Source organism: Gossypium hirsutum, chromosome A02 (genome assembly GCF_007990345.1).
Source record: "Gossypium hirsutum isolate 1008001.06 chromosome A02, Gossypium_hirsutum_v2.1, whole genome shotgun sequence".
Classification (NCBI taxonomy): Eukaryota; Viridiplantae; Streptophyta; class Magnoliopsida; order Malvales; family Malvaceae; genus Gossypium; species Gossypium hirsutum.
In genome coordinates this window covers 46,859,678-46,880,506 of record NC_053425.1, presented here as the reverse complement: position 1 = coordinate 46,880,506, position 20,829 = coordinate 46,859,678, and the positions used below count along the sequence as shown (strand labels likewise).

The 20,829-nt window shown below is 31.7% G+C and overlaps 1 protein-coding gene across 1 annotated transcript; it reads right to left on the bottom strand.

Annotated features, from left to right (window-relative positions):
* Positions 1-13,957: 13,957 nt before the first annotated feature.
* LOC107952077 (long chain acyl-CoA synthetase 4) lies at positions 13,958-20,295 on the bottom strand. The gene is made up of 19 exons (XM_016887322.2): positions 20,013-20,295; positions 19,341-19,404; positions 19,143-19,232; positions 18,937-18,993; positions 18,737-18,785; positions 18,458-18,534; positions 18,159-18,198; positions 17,984-18,078; positions 17,523-17,690; positions 17,266-17,376; positions 17,099-17,186; positions 16,785-16,851; positions 16,014-16,089; positions 15,762-15,879; positions 15,406-15,651; positions 15,181-15,320; positions 14,518-14,700; positions 14,301-14,420; positions 13,958-14,212 (listed from the first exon to the last, which is right to left on the bottom strand). The coding sequence occupies exons 1-19, from the start codon at positions 20,162-20,164 to the stop codon at positions 14,165-14,167; spliced, it is 1,989 nt and encodes a 662-aa protein (XP_016742811.2). The 5' UTR covers positions 20,165-20,295; the 3' UTR covers positions 13,958-14,164.
* Between the last annotated feature and the right edge of the window lie 534 nt (positions 20,296-20,829).

Genomic DNA, 20,829 nt, shown 5'->3' with positions numbered 1-20,829 from the left:
AAGGTCATTGGTGGAATAAATAACATCACCCTCGTTTTCTAATAAGAATAATTAGCACTATTAAAATAAGGAGGCTTGGAGATAGATTAAGATTCTCCATAGAAAATTGACCCAAAAGTAGACGTCGTTCTTGTGGATTGAATTGATGATTGAAAGAGTTTTACCAAAGATATTCTCTTGTTTGTTAAATCATCTTTTAGAGATTAGCTCTGATACCAATTGTTAGCTCGATAATGATAAAAAACTAAATTGAAATAGCTAATAGGGTGAATTGGTGGAAATTTAGAGTGGTTTGACCCCAATTGCCTACTCCACTACCTTAGATTTCCACGACTAAGGATTTGCTCAAATTTACTAATTTGGTCAACCTTTAAGGACAAGGTTTAACTTTACAACTCCCTTAAGATTTCTACACAAATCCTAATACTCAAACCCTCTCAAAGAAAAATAAATAAGCAAACAAAGAAATAACCTTTACAAGATCAAAGTGTTTTCCAATTAAGCACAATTACAAAGTGAAATACTTGAGTTGATAGAAAAGGCAATGAAGCTCACAAGTGTATGTAAGAAAAGTATGGAAAAATTGAGCACAAAGGTTGTTTGATTGATCTTTAAGCTTTAATAATCTCTCTTGTTGTTGTAGGACCTTTAGAAAATGGTATTTATACCCTTCAATTGATTTCCAACCATTGTGGTTGTTGGGATATTGAATAGAGCCATTGTGGATGAAAATACCAGTGCATTAATCAATACCAATAGCATCTAATGCCTAATTTAGTACCCGTTGGAACCAAACTATTGATGCCAAAAGAGTTTTATCGTATTGATACTATATCGATACTTAATGAATCCTTTGGAAGTTAAAATGTCAATTTAGTATCGATATTAAAGAATGTATCGATAAATGTTTACTTCTATTGATACTTAAATAAGTTTATCGATACCAAAAAAATAGGTATCGATACTGGATCAAACTTGGTAAACATTTTGAAAAACAAAATGTCATTTTTGTATCGATACCAAAAAATGTATCGATAAATTTGTGACGCTATTGATACTCATTTAAACTTATTGATACTTGACAAGGTTGTGAGCAATTTTAACATGTTTTAAAAATGTTTGAATGTTTGTTTAACAACTTGGCCTTAAAATCTTTTCTAAGTATGAGTTCAATCATTTTCTTTTTAGATGTCATTTGAAATGGAATTTTTGCCTGCTAAGTTTAAAAGTGATTTTTATTCAAAACAAAATATTTATTATATCAAAATTATTTGTCAAGTAAAGCTTAGTTTAACATTATGACTTGTAATTTTAGGAATCTAATAGCTCCCATTTATCCATCATTCAATAAAATATAAGATAAAAGATCTCAATAATTGAAAAACATTTAAAGAAGGTAGAGTAGAAAAAAATGTAAGACTTTTTTTGCATCTCCCCATCATATGTTGATGTTATTTTTTAGATAAATATACAAAATGTAAACAAATAATTTTTATTCATTAACTTATAATTAACATAATTTAAAATATAATACTTTCCGTAATTTCTTAAACATTACATATATTTTAATGATTTTATTCTCATAATTTTTATTCATTTTCTTCAGTTTCAAGATTTCACATTTTTTTCTTAGACATCTAATTGTTCCTATATATCCAATCATTCATTTAATAAAAAATTAAAATAAAAATGAAGTTGCAATTACTTTTTAAAAAATAAGAAATAAATTGTTAATAGCAAAATCATTCTAAACACCAAAAGTTCAATAATTTACATGTAAAAAACTTACATTTTCAACATAACATTCTTAACTTGTCTCTATCGCCAGATTTGGGTTACGGAACGTTACAGTACAAATGAGGACATTTATCATCAAACAAAAACAAAAATATAAAATAAATGATAACATTCAATATCTTATAAAAATCAAGGTAAAAATACACTTATGAGCCTTGAATTGAGCTTATGGGGCCTTAAAAATAGCTTGGGAACAATCCAAGACTAATTTAAATCAAAATAGAAAATTATGCAAAATTTTGAAAATTTAAAAAAAAGGGTTGTGGATTCTTCGTGTTTCTAAGGCTTCTTAGGACTTCTACATACCACGTTTTATCTTTCCATCTATCTTCTTTATTTTCTTCCTTATTGTTCTAATTGTAGATTTATTATTCTATTTTAATTATCTTAGTTATTTATTTTAATTGTTTTATTTGACTTGGATTTGATTGCGTTTCAGGTTGTGTCAAAATCCAAGTTTTTTTCCCAATGTCTAAAGCCCTAAGTCAAATTCGTGACTTGAAAAAAATTTTACGATTCGTTTCCGCATTCATCTGCCTCATTCCATGACATTTGGTATTAGATTTGGGCATTTTAGGTATTATTTTTGTTCTTATAAACTGATTTTCAGCAAATAGCCTCAAAAAAAATTTTACCGAGAAAGTTTTCAAAAAATTTATTTTTCAGTGGGAAAATTTTTTTCAAAAGATTTGAAACTTTACATGTTGTTTCTTGTCACTATTTTAGAATATAAAAAATATTTACCACAAAAAGTGATAAAAAAGTACAGAAAAAAAAAAGAAAATACAAAAAAATAAAAATAAATATTATGTGGGTTGAATTTTGACCAAAAAATTTCCAGATCAAATCAGGAGGCTCTAGTTTAAATTTCGTGATTTTTGAAAATTAGGAACACCTCGAATGAAGTTTATCAAATTGCTTCACAATTTTTTGGGTTTATGGGTTTAAAACATTTTCATTGACTCTTACCCTTAGGTTTTCTTTTTTTTTTGTTTTTTATTGTTTCTTTACGCATTCTAACACTCTATTGTTTCTTGTCCTAGTAGGTTAAAGGACATTGCACATTGCACATTCCTTCCTCCGTGCAACATGGTTCTTTGATGTCTAGCCGATTTTGGACCCTTAGTGCTACCAAGTTTGCTTTGCTAGTTTGATTCTAATACATTCTGGTTAGTTGATATAAACACATTTAAAAGACTTACAAGATTAATTCTTACCTTATTTAGAATTTGATTTTTATTTCTGAGTGCATAACAGTTAGATTTGCTTAATTTTTCTTTTCTTGAGTGTTGTGTTCTTTTCAGGCTTTCATAATGATTTGCGATACTATGATTGGAAAGTTGCAAAGGGATCAAGAAGTTCAAGTTGCTTAATATCAACAATGGGACACTATTCTAGACACAATCAACAAAAATTTGGAATGTTTAACTACCAAAATTGAACGTCTGAATCGTAATTGGGGAGATAAGGTTGATCAGCGTTATCTTCATGCAAATAATGCTCGACGTTCTCTTGTGCAAATGATGTGATTTTGGTTAAAAATGATTGTGGGAAATATTTTTTTAGTTAAATCAAAGTTCTCAATTCCCCAATTTCATGGAAAGAATGATCATGAGGCATATTGTGAGTGGGAATAAAAAATTGAACTTATTTTTTGTTACTATAAATGTTGGGAAAAGGGAAAAGTCACATTGGCGACCCGTGGATTTTCAGATTATGCGTTGAGTTGGTGGATTCAACTAGGAATTAATCATCAAAGAAATGATGAAAGGGTAATTGAAACATGGGAAGAGTTAAAGCAAGTGATGAGAAAGCATTATGTTTCTTCTCATTACTATAGAGAGGTCAAAACGAAACTTCGACGCTTTATTCAAGGTAATGAATCTGTTGATGTGTAATACCCCTCACCTGTATCCAACTCCGGGACAGGGTTCGAGGCGTTACCGGACTTAAACATTCACAAACATACAAAATCGAGTCACCAAATTTTTCCCAAAATTGAAACTTTTCAAACACATGCATATCGTCCCTTATACAGGCCTTCGAAGCCTATAACATACATTGGGTGGTTCGGGACTAAACCGAGAACTTTGAAAATCTTTGGGCAACTTAACCAATTTTCATGCTTTGGAGAGTCACACGCCCGTGTGGCTTGGGACACGCCCGTGTAACTCTCTGTTTATGACGTTAGCAACCATTTAAGGGCACACGGCCAAGGCACGCGCTCGTGGCCAGAGGCCGTGTCCTCTACACGGCTGAGACACATGGCCCTGTCTCTACCTGTGTGGTCAAAAGTTAGACTAATTTCCAAGCCTTTTTGTCATTTTTGCATGCACACACATACATTTGACCTTGTCATCTTATTAATCACTTATACCATTATGTTATGGTTATTAACTTATACATCAACATCCATGTTCAGGACATTAACAACTTATTACCATATCACACAATCATCCCATGACCATGACCGCCTCGAACGGTCCTAAGGCATTCATCGTGTACATATGCCATATAATTCTCATACATAGTGAACAAGCACAATCACATAACCATATCACAAAACATTAACATATATCATGGATAAATAGGCTTACAAGCCAAAATCATTAGAAATCACATCTTTGGCTAATCACAACAATAGTCATCATAGAAAAACTAAGTTCCTATACATGCCACTCACTTGAAAACATTTATCTTACGCATGTCAATACCCCAAGGGTAATGGCTCGGTAGTGTGATGCTGCCTTTGACGATCTCCAACCCCGAGCTGACCTGACAAACTAAAAGAAATGGAAAGGAGGGAGTAAGCTTTACGCTTAGTAAGCTCGCATGAAAGTAATAAACAATGTGATAACATGCTATTTTCATATTCTTTCTATTTATTCAAATTCCAGCTAAGCTGTTTTCCCGAGTCACAGTCATTAAATTATTTATATCTGGAGCTACGGAACTCAAAATTAAGATCTGTTAATTTTCCCTGAAACTTATCTTCTTACCATAAAATTTTTAGAATTTTTGGTCTAGCCAAAAAGTACATTTTATTATTTGAAGTCTCTCATGTTTCGTTGTTTGACAGCTTCGACCTTTCTTCACTAAAATTTATTTATCTCATAGTACGAGACTTGGATAATGTTCCGTCCCTTTCTCTTGAAAGTAGACTCATTAAGGATTTCATTCATATGATTCCTAACTCATTATTATTTTTTTACAATTTCTAGTGATTTTTTTCAAAGTTGAGATAGGGGAGTCCAAGATCACTCTGAACTTGTTTCACAAAAATTCCAATATCTTATCATATGAGATTCATTTACTTACACCGTTTCCTTTATTAGAGACAAGATTTGATAAGATTTAATTTCATATTTTACTCAAATCCTAAATCAGTTTCCACTATTTTTGGTGGATTTTCAAAGTAGGACCAATGATGCTATCCAATGCTGTTTTGGTACAATAGAATGGTCACTATTATAAAATCATTTCCAACTAATCAGGAACTTACCATTTCATGGATCCCTTACTCATTTTTCACAATAGAGCTCAATATAAAAGTTATTATTTCTCATGGGCATACTTAGTCTTGCATTCCAAGTATAGGATAATTCCCTATCACATGCCCTCAATCATCAAATTAGTCTCATGACAAAACATCATAGCATTAATCTTAGTTGAGCTCAATGATTCAAGAATTTCCATTTCCATTTCTCATTTTGATTCCGTTGAATTTCTCAAGAATCTTGATGGATAGCCCATTTACCGTCAAATCATACACGTGATCATTTTCAAGCACGCACTCTCGCGAACCTCACATCTTACAGCGGGATTACCAGTCCAGGCTAAATCCCCCGAAATATAAACTCATAGAGTAATGTCGGGATTACCAGTCCAAGCTAAATCCCTTATAACGACAAACACTCTCAATGAGCTCGGATTTGAATTACCAGTCCAGGCTAAATTCAGACCCTAATCGGATTACCCGTCCGAGCTAAATCTATAATGTACACATATTCTTCAGAAGGCTAGATCACTTTAAGAACACCCATCCGGGCTAGATCCTTTTTATTCTGAGATCAACAGATTACCCGTCCAGGCTAAATCTTTTTTTGCAACACATTCAGGATCTCATATCAATTAAGAATGGCGTATCCATCAGATATCTCTTATTCATTCAACCAAGACATTTATCATTTTGTCATATTTATTACTTACAAATGAGCTTGGAAGCTTGAACCAAACCCTAGCCATGACTTCCATAGGGGTTTCGGCTGGTACATGGAGAAGATGACCAAATTTTGGCTATTTTGGCTTTTTAATTCTTTTAATTATTAGATTACCAAAATACCCCTAACTTAAAAATATTTTATTACACCTATTTCATGTCTATTTTTGTCCAAAAATTAACCAATGGTCTAATTACCATTTAAGGACCTCCAATTTAAAAACTCATAACAATTAGACACCTCTAACATGTAGAACTCAACTTTTACACTTTTTACAATTTAGTCCTTTTGACCAAATTGAGTGCCCAAACGTCAAAATTTTTAAACGAAATTTTCACGAAATCATTCAGTGAAATCGTAGACCATAAAAATATAATGAAAATAAAATTTTCCTCATCAAATTTGTGGTCCCGAAACCACTGTTCCGACTAGGCCCAAAATCGGGATGTTACATGATGAGTACTTTAAAGAGATGTAGATGTTTATGCAAAGAGCAAATGTACAAGAAGATGAAGAAACTACTATGGTGTGGTTTGTAGATAGTTTGAACGTTTCGATAGTTATTGCTCGTAATCTTCAAACTTACATTGATCTTTAGGAGGTGATATACAAGGCAGTTGAGATTGAGCAGGAATATTAACAACGTCAATCTCGTCCATTTGGTGCATCACAATATTATAGAGGTACAAGTTCTAATTCTAATTTTTTGAAACCTCCTTATGCTACTAATACGTTGCTGCCAAAACATGATGAGATTAAACCTTTTGAGTGGAAAATGGGGCTCTTACACAACCTTCTTCTACATCTTCTAAGCAGCCCACTTTTACTAATTTTTCACCAAAACAACAAAGAGCTCGTGACATTGAATGTTTTACATGCAAAGGGCGTGGGCACTATAGTTGTGATTTTGCCAACACAAGATTTTTGTTGATAAAAAAAGATGATAGTGAAATTTTTTTCCTCGAATCTAGAGAGCTAGATGAGATAGAAATGTCATGTTCTCCTACTGAGATGTATTATACTAAATTGAATATTCATAATACTTGTAAAGGGGATATGGGAAGTGAGGAAGTAAAAATTGAAAAGATAGAGAGAAAAGAGACCTTGAGTGATAAAAGTCTACTTAATGGTCCACTTTTTGTGAGTGAAAATACATATGAGGTAAAATTGAAGAATTCTCAAGTGGGAAAAGAAAATGAAAAAAAATATATTCATGCAAAAGTGAGAAATAATTATGTTTTAACTAACCATAACTCGAATTTGTTTAATGGTGTTTCCTTGTTACAGGATTTCAAGAATCGATTGACAGACTTCCAATTACATCACTCCACCATCGATAAATTATTTTACTTGTGGGAAAGAGGTAAGTTGGTCATTGATAATTCTACATAAGTGTTACAAGGTAAGAATGGTGAGGAAACATTAGAAATTGAATTAAGAAGGCATACCTTGTTGTGTTCGATAAGTATGCTATTGATTTTTTTTTCTTACGACATGTTTTCTCATTGGTCAAGTTTCAATAAATAATGGTCTGAAGGTTCAATTGATTTTATGGATTTATCTAAGTATTTCAAGCTTACTTTTGTTACATTCGATAGTTTTATTAGAGAACCTCATGCATTTGATCTTACAACAAAACTTTCTACCTTAGACTTTAAATATGAACTTTACATAATAATATTAAACTTCTTGGTTTTTATAATTATGTGAAATTCTTGACTCATCGTTGGAAATTCTTATGGATGACCATGCATATTCAAAGAAAGTAACAAGTTATTTTTTACTTAACCACTCATGTGCCTAATATTTCTTTACTTGGTGTTGATGGTTTTTTTTTTGAAAGAGAGGTACTTGATCCATGTTGATTTGAGAGATCAAAATCATATCTTTGATCCTAGAAATAGTTTTGGTGAACAAGAAGATTTAGGTAAGTACTTTTTTTCATTTTATTGTTATTAATTCTAATCCATTTTCTTTTTATGCAGCTAAAGATTCGGGGACGAATCTTCTTGAGGAAAGGGGGAATGATGCGAATTTCAAGGCCTAATTTCAAACCCATGGTTGTAATGGGCTCACACTTCCTCAAGGCCCAACAACAATGTCAAAGGTCAAGTAAATCAAGCCAAGATTCGATCAAAGACAAGATTTGAGGACAAATTTTTTCGAGGAAAGGGGCAATGATACATGCACAAATGGAGTAAAATTTATTAAATTCCATTCACTGAAGCTGCCAATTTTCAAGCTTGGAAAACCAGCAGACTTGCAATAACTTTTTGGATGGGATCCTGGCATTTTTGGGTTGAGATGTCTCCATGGCGTTCGAAGATCTATCTCTTAGCTCTGAAAAGCACTTTGAATCACTTGACTTTGAGTTTGGGAGCTCAAGTTATTATCGCTTTAGTGAAGATTGGGCGAGTAGAATTTTTGGACTGGATTATGATGGAAATTACAAGTTTTGGGCTTTTAATTCGAGTTTAAATCATATTGGGTTTCAAGTTTTAAGCTTAACTTTTATTAAATATGAGTCCAATATTATATTTATCAACTCTTATTATTTTATTATTTTATTATTCCAATTTTTATTAATTATTAAGTAGTTTAAGTTATTTAGGAGTTTTATGTCAACAAGAAAGTATAGTTAAAAACTACTTCTTATTTAGATTAATTAGAGTTCTAATATAGTTAAGAGTTTTATTTAGATTTATTTAGCTAGCCTATATGTAGACCTTTGCATTGTACACAAATCATACAATTCACTATTATTCAACTTCTTTTTTGAATTAATAAATTCTCTTTTGAGTTTTCTTTTCAAGAATTTTTCTTGAGTTTTTTTAGAAGAGTTTTAACAATCTTTTCAGATTGTGAGGATTATCTTCCAACTTTTTCTTGCCAAGTTCTTTCTTGGAGGGGAAATTAGAGTTGCTTGAAGGGGGTTGTGGATTCTTCATGTTTCCAAAGCTTCTTAGGACCTCTACATACCACGTTCTATCTTTCCATCTATCTTCTTTATTTTCTTCCTTATTGTTCTAATCGTAGATTTATTATTCTATTTTAATTATCTTAGTTATTTATTTTAATTGTTTTATCTGACTTTGATTTGATTGCGTTTTAGGTTGTGTCAAAATCCAAGTTTCTTTCCCAACATCTAGCGCCCTAAGTCAAATCCGCGACTTGAACAAACTTTACAATCTGCTTCTGCATTCATCTGCCTCATTCCGTATCACTTCTCTTTGAAAACAAATCTCAATCCCAAATGTAGATGCAAACTATATAAAAATGCACACGGATTACATAATCGACATACTCATATTTAGTTTCCATATTAAATAACCATATTTGCAAATCAGTTTAGTTTAATAGAAACAGAATAGGACTTACTCATACACAGTTTTCAAATTACAGAATAATAGCAAACAATTTCCATACATCGCATGCAAACATTTTTTCATACCAGGTTTAGCATATCGCATTACAATAAACTTGAACGAACATCATGTAAAGATAGCTTAGAGGTTCATGAAGTAAACAATAATGATTTTGCAACTATTTTGGATATTAGAATTTGATTCAAAGTAGCATAATTACATAAGCATATATTTCCTTTCAAAAAAAAGAAAAGAAATGAAATGAACTGCTTCTTTTCCACCAAAAATAGTTAACTAAATTAAAATGGTGAAAATTCAAAAGGCACAAAGAACTCCTAAAGCAACACAACATTTACAAATTTAAGAAAATTAAATAATTGATTTCTTATCCATATTTTTTTGAATATTTTCAATATATCCCATAATTATCGATCTTTTTTTATAATTATTAATTCTAGACGGCACAAGTAAATTATGCATACCTTTGTCGTCAAAAATTTAAAATACATTTTTATGTGCTGACAAAATTCTAACTACTGCAGCTATACATGTTTTCAGGCTATTTTCAAGTTTCTACACTAGATCAGGTAGTACAAGAAACAACACATATATTTCACAATAGAAAAAGAGAAAATAAAACCTACATCAAATCGACCCCTAATTGCAGTAGTTTCAGAAACACACTTTAGAAAGTGATTCCAAGCACCCACGAACAATTGATTCACCTTAACCTTACTATCCTGAAACTCAAAATTTCAATTATACTTAACCTATAAGAATTCCAATTTAAACCATGAATAAAGAAATCACGAACCAATGTAAAATCCAACAAAACAACACTTGCCTGATTCGACACTTAACTTTAATTGAAATCCAGAGAACAACCAAACCTTACTGAGCGAAAATTAATAATAATGTGGACCCAAAAAGGAAGAAAAGAAAATCAAAGGAGAAAGAGAGAGAGAGAGAGAGAGAGAGAGAGAGAAATCAAAATCTGAAACCTTGAAAGAGAAGGGGAGAAACTGACATAAGAGGGAGAGCGTGAGGCAAAAATATGTGAGAGTTAATTTGGGGTTTTGTTATTAACTTTTTAAAACAAAAAATTAAATGGAAAAATTAAGACCTAAGGAAAAACTAACACTTAATCACTGAACCACTAGACTCAACGTTGCCCCTAAAACGTGAAGAAAAACATAAGAGTCTATACGGTACCACTGACTCATCTATAAACGTTAATCCTTCTAACCCCATTTTCGAGATTTTAGATATACAATCAATCAAAACAACATAAATGAGTGTGCCAAAGGATTGAAATAAACATTATACCAAATAAAAAAATTTATACCTAAAATATGAAAAACAAAATATAATAACTCACTAAAATATATACACTACACAAAAAACCCAAATGAGATAATAAAAAATTGCCATGAGAAAAAAAAGTTGGTATGAAGGAGAGACTTTTTTTTAATATTCAAAAGGCAATGTTATATAAGAATTCCCAAAGAAAAATGATAAAAGAAAAAGTGAATTACTCTTTTACATATACCATAATTCCATGATAAATTCATCAGTTATAAAATGCATTACATAGTACTTAAATAAAAAGTGGAGAAATAACAAATCAAAGGGTTTTTTATACCAAAGAAAATTGGAATTTTAACTTACTGTCACCACAAACAAATGAATAAGAATTTATACCTCTAGAAAACTTGAAATTGAAATTGAAATTGATATTGAATACAAAGTAACTGAAAAATATTTAACATTTTTTTTAAAAATTTTATATAAAGGATATAAATTTTGTAACTTAAGCAAGTGAAAATTGAAACTGAAAGCGATATTTAATATACAAAATTAGATTTTTTTTTTCAAAATAAGGGAACTTTGCTAAAAATAAATATTAATTTATTGTTAGCCCAACTAATAAAATATACGTTGCGTTTGTTTTAATGATTTTTATTGTAGATAATACAATTATCAGATGTGGTTATACTTAGATGATAGGGATGTAAATGTAATTGAAATTTACTTTTGTAGTAATATATGGTAACAATAAGTGAGTAGATAGAAGAGAATAGTGGATCCCAAGTCTCTAAAGTTTTTGGGTATCGTCCTTGGTTAGCAGCTGATGATTTTAACATCACAACTCGTCCAAGTGAGTTCAGATTTTTATTCTATCCATCTTTCAGGAGAGGTAGGGTATTGATGATTGGTAGGAGAAATTCTTGGCTCCTCATATTTCCCTGAGTTGATGAAGTTTAGGGTAGATGATTTTTCTCCCAACAAGTTTCATTATTTTAGAGCATCATGCAGCAGTCGTTGGGTGGGTAATCCTATGACCAATTTATTCTAGAAGCTGAGAAGATTAAACACAGGATTAAATAAAGCTAATCTTATTAATATTTCAGAGCAGGTGAACAAGATGTATGGAGATTGACCAACACCCTATTCAATCCATATTAGGAACCATTGGTCCAAATGTAGATTTGGGAGGGACGGATTAAATTTATTGTATTTTTTAGAATTTTAACTAAAATAATAAATTTTATTAAATATTGAAGATTATTTGTTGATTTTTAGGATAAATTGTAAATATTAGAGGGTTAAATTTGTAATTAGACCAATAAAAAAACCTACTCATCTAAAGGGTGACTACAATATTTAATTTGGAAAAGTTTAGTGACCAAAATAGAGTAAAGTCAATAGTTTACCAACCATTTTTGTATTTTAACCTTAATATTATTATGACGACACTATCTTTTCATATTTTTATATCAAGTATTAAACTATTATTCAATAGTGAATTCTAAGTTGTAGCCTAATAATCGGATGTTCACCTTCCCAACATTAATTTGGGTTCAAAATTATTCAATAGTATTAAGTGACTGTGTGATTTTAATATAAATTTTATAATTCTTTTACATAGATCGTGAATTAATACTGCTGCTTTATCTCAAGGGGTTTAAGTTTCACCTAAGATGTAAAATAAGTGAGGCTAACCCATTTGATGATTTGTTAGTATTTACCAAGGGCACAATACTGGAATTAACTCAACCTCTCTGCTTTGTTACATATATTTTCATTTAAATATATTTGGTACCACTGCAAGGAAATTGCAGCTCATATGTTGTTTTATACTACTCAAAGCTTCTGGTCAAGGAATTTTTCATTGTAGGTGAAATAACAGTAGGCAATGGAGTATGGAGGCCCTTGAGAAGTTTATTCTTAGAGCTAATAGGGCTCATGATCAACATCATCTATCATTCGTCTTGCATTATGATTTGGTAAAAGCCCGGTAAAAGGATGTAAGAATGAGCATTCGATAGAATTGAGTGAAAAAATTTTAAGTTAATCAAGTTGATGACTTCTATTTTATCATCTTAACTCGATTTATATTTTTTTAATCGATGTGAGTGAAATTAAATTCAAATCGAGTGAAATTGTTCGAGTTAAATTAAAAAAATTAAACATGTTCAATTAAAATCTTGTTACAATATAATTAATTCCATATTAGAGCACATAAATTTGAAATAATATATATTTGAAAACATTTTCAAAGCAAATAAGAAAAAATTATACTTTAGTACGATAAACTTCCATTAATTAATTTATTTAGGTTCCAAATTTTTTTTAAATTTTAATTTTAAATTTTTTATATATTCTTTAGAATTTTTTTTAAAACGTTTTTTATAATTTTTTGAAAAATATAACTTTTGGAATTTTTATAAATATTTTGAAATTTTAAAAATTATTTTATTTTTTTTAATTTTTGTTAAGAGAGACCAATTCACTCATTTTCAAAATTAGACCAAAAGGGTATTTATACTAATCTGTTATTCGAATTATTTAAATTATTTATATTGTAAATTTGAACTCGACTTAAACTCGAAACTCGAATTACTTATTCGAGAATTCGAGTTGACTCGAAAAGATTGAATAACTTAATTCAATTAACTCAAAATTTAATATTTTTATTTTTTTAAATTAAATCGAATTTTGTTCACCCTAAAAGATGCATAATAAAACCCTCAAATCAGCAATGAAAATCTATAATATAATTACTGATACAATTAGATGCAAATCGTCCCTTTTTTTTTTAAAGAAAGCATTGAGACTAATTAAATATCTTGTTCATTGAGGGATTAGAACTTGAGCAAAACTGTCCTTTTTTTTTTCTTTTTTTTTTTTTGTGGGGGGGTTGGGGGGGTTGCAAAAACTGTTTTTTTAAGTGATTAAAGGGCGGATTTGATACCATTGTCATCTTGCATTTTTATTTGGAGTACTTTTGGATAAGAAAAAATTTATTTCATCCCCAAAATTAAATATATTTTTAAAGTGGAAAAAATATTTCTTTTATAAAGTAAATCTCTATCACGATAAAAAGAAATTGGTTTTACTTAAGAGGAGTAGAAATTTATTTAATTTATATTTCTTATATCTGTAAATAAAAATTTTAAAAAAACATAGTAAATATCCAATTAATAAATAAAATACACATTTATTTTTCTTCTCTTTTTTAAAAAAAAATCATAATCAATAACTCCATAAATAGTTGTCTTGAAAACCGGATCATAAGTAATTTTGGAACTTTTAACATTTGGGTCATTAAACAACTTACCAAGTAATATTATTCCCAAAGTTGTGTCAAAGGGAATTTGGTTTTTGGTAAACAAATTCTGATGATGAAGGAACTACATGTACAGTCCAAACTACCAAAGAATACACAAGTTTTAACTCCATATCATCTAACATATCACCGACGCCTTTGGAAGCATTTTATCAAGCATTTGGTTTGTTTGCACTCTTGTACATCTCATCGATTACACTCTGCATGCATCCAAAGGGTTTTACTCAGTGATCCCGCATGTACTCGTTATGAAACCAAAATGAAAAACCAAGAAAAACGTAAGCTAACCTGATAATATTTAAGCAACTGAGGCCTCTTCTTCTTATATGTTGGAGTGAGAAGGTCGCGTTCCATGTCGAATGGCATTGGGTCAAGATGGACAGCTTTTATGAATTCAAAACCTTTCAGCTGTGTAAAGATTATAATATTTCAGTATGAATTGATAAACCCATATTTCATGGATTTTGAAAAATAAAAAAGGGGGCAAAAAGCATGAATAACTAACCTTTTTCTCTTTGCCAGTCTTTGCGAGCTCCCCAAGTATGAACTCTTTGGCCTTGGGGTTTTGACAGAGGGACTCGAAGTCACCACTTACGTTATTGTCGGCACCCCAGCTTTCAAGTGCTTCCTTATTGGGGTTAACAACCGCAACAAGGAACGACTCAAAGCTGTTTCCGTAAATCCATATCTGAAATTGATAAAGACATGAAACTGAAAAGTTTAAAAGAATGCCAATCTCCAGCAAGTAAATTACAAATCTGACATAAACTATAGTTTATTTTACATCACTTCCATGACATATATGTATGACAAATTTAGATACCATATGATGCGCTTAAGCATGATTTAACATATTTAGTACATTTGTCATATTTCTGTTAAAGGATTTTGACACATGTTTACACAACTGATACGATAAAAACACTGTAACATGACATGCATATTTCGATTATTATGTTTATTTTTGTTCAATCAAGCAACCATCAATGGCAATGGGTTGAAACCTAGTGCTAAAAAAGGAATGCAATCATAAGGTAACATAAGAAAGAAAATGTTTAATTTGCCAATCATTTCAAAATCAATTTTACGTTTGACCAACATTCAGTGCATGGCTACATATCGAGAAGCAGTGTATGTTAATGTATCAAAGAGAGCATAAGAGATGTACCGAATCAATAGCTGACACGAGACCGTAAATGTTCTCCAGGTTCTCAACAGCAACATATTCACCTTGTGAAAGCTTAAAAATGTTCTTCTTTCGATCAATAATCTTCATGCTTCCATTAGGTTGCCACTCTCCAATATCCCCTAATGCACAAAGATTCAAGGTCTTCAACTTATAGATAAAAACTAATAATGCATAGAACCTTAAAAGAAACAAAAGTTGGAAGACCTGTGTGGAACCATCCATCAATCAATACTTCACGGGTGAGGTCTTCACGTTTGTAGTATCCTGAGAATAATGTATTTCCTTTGATACAAATTTCCCCCCGTGGTGTGCTAGCAAGGGCATCATAATTCATTTCGGGAACAGATTCCAGGCGTACATCTATGTTTGGTACTGGAGGCCCCACAGTACCAAGCATTGACAATTCATTAGGTAAAGAGACAAAACTCCCCGCACAACTCTCCGTCAGACCTACATTTGGATCAACATAATAATAAATGTTCATGTTGCAGCCAGTGTGCACAGCTGGTAAAGGGAAAAAAAGAACTTATCACAAGCACAAAGGCTGACTTCAACTATACCATATCCTTGCAGAACATGACAACATGCCACAACTCGCAAGAACTCTTCCACATGAGTTGAAAGAGGTGCTGCACCAGATAGAATAAGCCGCACATTCCCTCCCAATCCTTGCTTTACCTGAGAAAAATTACAACAACATGAGATTTGAGTAGTCAAGAGGATTATGTTGCAGGTAAATGCGATTTAATGGGCTTTTGACCAATATTCAAGGAGCCTCGTGCTTATAATGTATCAATGAAGACTTTCATCACCTTACTAAATACAATTTTGTCACAAATTGGAGATGCTTCTCCATGTTTGCGGCCCTTCTTCATGTTGTAGTATTTGCTGTAGGGTTATCATAGATGTCAGATATTAGAAAAATCAAAGCCAAGAAACCATAATCCTGATTCAGTAACTCTGTTAAACATATTCACAAAAAATGCAATCACAGACTGCAAATGAATCTCTACCAATGCAAAAGCTCATAAACCCAAAGGGATTGAGACAATTCTGTGAAAAATGAACCTCGATAACAACAATGAATCGTAAAGAGAGAGAGTAAAAATAGAACACACAAAACCATGGGCAGAGAGAGACGACTACGTCTATTTATAGGTTTAAAAATCTTACTCTAATCAAAATCTAATAGAAGCAATGCAGTATGGTTGAAACACCTTATTCAAATCAATATCAAATAGAAAAGTGTACTTCTATACGAATTCCACTTGTGCCATCTGTCCCGTACCGTGGGGGCCTCAGATACCCCCATAGATCCCCCTATCTTGCCACTTTTTTTTAACAAGAATTTGGGTCACACAACTCTAACAAATTCTATATTTGGCTACAAGGAAAAATATGCCTTTGACCCTGTTTCTTGTTAGAGAATGCCCAAATATCTTTTATTTTCCTTTATTCCAGTGGGTCTGCAGTGGCAAAACTAATAGAGCAATTTAACTCTATTTCCAATCAATATTTTTGGGCGGCCAGCAGATAAAATGAACAGCTTCACATAAGAAACTGAAAATATGAAAGTAACTTACTATGTGTATGCTAAATCAAACATCTTCTTTTTCAATAAGCCGCCCGCAGAAATCTTCTGTAGTAAACCTGATAATGTACAAAGGTTATGACAATCTCACAGCTGAGAACATGCATCTTCTGAAAAAAGCTGAGTATATATTCATTGTATTTAACAGAAAAGTGAATCAATCTAGTTTTGTTTCATTTATAAATACTAAAAATAAGTAAATTAAGACAAGTTTTCCAGCTAGTACATGTTCCAGGTTGCTTAGTATAACCTCCACAAACAACCCAAAAATGACATTGCCTAATCCACGAATATAAGAAAGTTTACCTGAATAAATTCTATCTAAGACACGAGGAACAGCACAGAAGATACTTGGCTTTAGCTCTCCAATATCTTCGACCAATAGTTTCACATCCTGAAGATGAAACAAATAAGCACTTGCTGATTTAAATGAACCCGTATTTGTTGTCAGAGTACTAACTAATCATGCTTACCCCACGCCAAAATCCTATTGAAGCACCATGCGAAATAAATAATTCCTCAATCACCCGGTCAAAGATATGAGCAAGAGGAAGATAAGAAATATATACATCCTTCATAGTCAACTGTAAATTTCACAAGAAACAAACAAATGAGAAAGGGAAAACAAGGAAGGGAACAATCATGTCAAAATTTGGTCGAGGGAAGAAAAGAAAAGACAGATCAAACTAAGTGACAGATGAAATGGTCAAAAATAAAATGAAACGGTCACCTGTTCATTTACACTCCCCAGCAGGCGTTTCACCCCTGCTATAAGAGTAACAATACTATCATTTGAAATCAATACTCCCTTTGGATCACCAGTTGTTCCACTAGTATACATTATCGTGCAGATATCAGTTTTCTTCTTCACCGGAAGATCATAATTCTTATTTTCTCCCTGCAAGAAACAGACATAAGAGCTCAAATCTGAATCATAAGTCATCTACAAGTTAAAATCCATCAATCCAGTAATGGTTAGCTAAGGAAAAAAGATATAGGCGCATGCATGAAAATGTAATGAACCCTAGTTCATATTAAGCACTGCCAGAAGCATGTTTTCTAAAGCCATATGGCTTCATCTGAACTCGTAACTAGCAGGATGGCAGTCTGCTAAATAGACACAATTAGGTCAGCAGAATAATTTTTTTTTCTGATAAATTGAAGTGGAAAATAACAGAGCAAAGAGCTTACCAGTTGCAAAAATTCCTCCCAAGGATATATCTTCAAACCATGCTTCTCAGCATCTGCCTTCTGCTCAGGTGTTACCTTCCCAAAGCTAACAATTGCTGCATAGCAAAAATACATGGACATAAATAATTTGTAACGTACTATAACAAGACTTCCCCTAAATAATCAGATGGCTCACTTTTCAAGTGTTCTGTTGAGGCCGGAAATGTTTTGAACAGCTAAAAGGGAAAAGAAAAACCTTACATGAGAAACCCAAAAGAAAAAAGAACAGAAATTTTGTGAAATTACAGATTCTTGTATCAATATCAACTATGCAAAAGTGAGCAGAAAGCATAGAAGCAAATGCTGATAATAAAAATAAAACATCGAATCTATTTTGTAGATAGATATCTTATTTTTGCAAGTATCTAGAAATATCTTTCCCAGTAGTTGCCATATCACTACTAGGGTTTCAAATATAGATGTAAACAGGCATACCTCATTAATCTTCTTTTCCTCTACAAAAGCAATAGATATTTCTGCATGGCATATGATAAACTCCACAGCACCAGCACCTACAAATATGTAGCAACGGATCAAGCATTCAAAAAGAGTAGCAGGCGTGTTGGAATGCAAGCATAATTTAAAGAGTTTTAAGGATATTATGATGACAGACTATATGAAGAGTACATAATACACATAAGATGGCTGTTTGAGAAAGGTAGTTGTTTGGCAAAAACTGAAAGAATGCTTTTGTTGGATCTCAAGAAGAAATACCTAAAGTGTCATATAAAGGAACACAATAGAGTCCATGAGCGTTGCAGGCCTGTATCAACCTTGCAACATTAGTAAACATTTCGGGCAACAAGCAATCTGGTAGCAAATAGTATGATCCAAAGAAACAAGTTATAGCGACATCTAAGTAACTTGAGATGTCCACTGTGCAAATCAGATGAAACATGCCAGAATGATCATACCTCCATGCTTATTATCCATTCTGGGCAATTGGCACCATAAATACCACACTTTCCTCCCTGTAAGCAAGAATAGAAAGCTTAACATTATTTTTTTTAAAAACGCATCAATTGTGGGTGGATATTGACCCCAGAAATAGTATATTTGTTATAAAAAAAATTGACAATAATTTTACAATTAAAAAGAGAAAAAGAAGTTAAAGCATTACTTCCACAACATCACAACTTCGGATGGAATTCCCAACTTTTATTACAATGTCATAAACTTCTCTGTAAGTTTGCCACACGTATTTTCCAGCCTGCAATCAAAGCAGGTCAATTTAGATACATGAACTAAAAGTCAAAGGCAGCACTACAAACAGAACGCAAAAGTAACAAGAAAAAAGGAAACTGCAGCAGCAACATACTTTCCCATCCACAATCTGTCGGCGACCAAGCATACGGTTGTCAGGATATTTCTCAACTGACATACTGCAAGGAGAAAATGAAATCGAAATCATCATCCTCAAATAAAACATTACTTTTTCGTAAATAGGAGTTGTCATACAGTTAGTTAGCAAGTTCAATCAGCCCGTATCTACGATTCAGCTAAGTTATAAGGAGGCAATATTTTAATCTCCACATGACAGAAGCATCAAAACCAAAATAATTACTACTATTAAACAATTTATTTCACAGTTTTACATTGAGTTGAATGAAAGCCATCGATCTTTCAGCTATAAGAATGGAAATACCAGTAACTCGATTCTTGCTCTGTGTGAGCGTTAAAATTCAATAGTTTCAAATATTAGGCGTTTCGATCTGCATATAATTTTCTCATAGGATCCTTAAAAATACGTTTCTCGATTTCATCGCCACTTCGGCGCGAAATAAAAAAATAACACAGCCAACAAATTAAAAGAAAAATCTACTCAACTTAAAAAAGGGGAAGTAAAAATTCAAAAAAAATGGCAACTATTTCGAAAGCCATCTGAAATCAAAGCAAAGAATAGAAGAAGTCAAATCTTCTCCTAGTTTCCTTATTTTCTTAGCAGCCAAGCAAGAAGCTTAAAGTAAAAAAGAGAAAGCTAAAAACGAACCGGAAAATGTCCCAGCAACTCTCCATTCCAGGAATCGGAGCAGGGAATCCATTAGCAGCGAAAGAACTGCGATAAACAGGACCGATCGACGGCTGTCCATCGCTGGCGTCTTTACCTTTCTCTACCTCTATTACAAAATTATTTCCAGCCATTTGATCAAAATGTCCAAAATCAAACGATCCTTAGCTAGCTTTCCCTTTTATATATTCTCTCTTACAGCTCTCAATATATATGGAGGGCTCTGAGAGTGAAATGTGGAGAAGAATCTTGAGAAAATATATAGCGCCTAATTATTAGGTGGCTGTAGGTGACCGGTAAGAACGCTGTTTCTTTTTTATTATTAATTTTTATTTTTTTTTTAAGCTTGGGCAAGTATTTATACTGTAATATTAATAAAATATATATATTACTCAAATTTTGTATGAATTAAAGTAATATGTACTAAATAAATCAATTTATTTTTAATTTTTATTTATTATCCAGTTAAATTTATTTAATAAAATTAAAATATTTATATAATTTTCTGCTAATAAAATATTTAGGGCTTTGAAAATCACATAATTTAACATTTCATTTATTTTCAAATAATTTAAGTCAAAGTTTATAATTATAAATTAAGTAAATTTTATTAATAATAAAAATAAATTTAAAATTTTTAAAAATAATAATAACCAATTCTTTATTTAAATTATAATTATTAGGGTTCTACTTTTAAAACTAGTTCCAACTTTGTACAGGAGAAGAGCAAAATTAAAAGGTCAAAGAAGGACCACTTTGGATCTGTGGTGTGTCAGACAGTTCAGTTCGTATTAGATTT

What these genes read in the sequence shown, in the direction of transcription:
- LOC107952077 (XM_016887322.2), bottom strand. Translation starts at nt 20,164, where the DNA reads ATGGCTGGAAATAATTTTGTAATAGAGGTAGAGAAAGGTAAAGACGCC. An exon ending in AGGAAAAGAAGATTAATGAG is followed by an intron (nt 18,199 to 18,457) that starts GTATGCCTGTTT and finishes TTTCCCTTTTAG; the next exon opens with CTGTTCAAAACATTTCCGGC. An exon ending in AGTTGCTTAAATATTATCAG is followed by an intron (nt 14,213 to 14,300) that starts GTTAGCTTACGT and finishes GGATGCATGCAG; the next exon opens with AGTGTAATCGATGAGATGTA.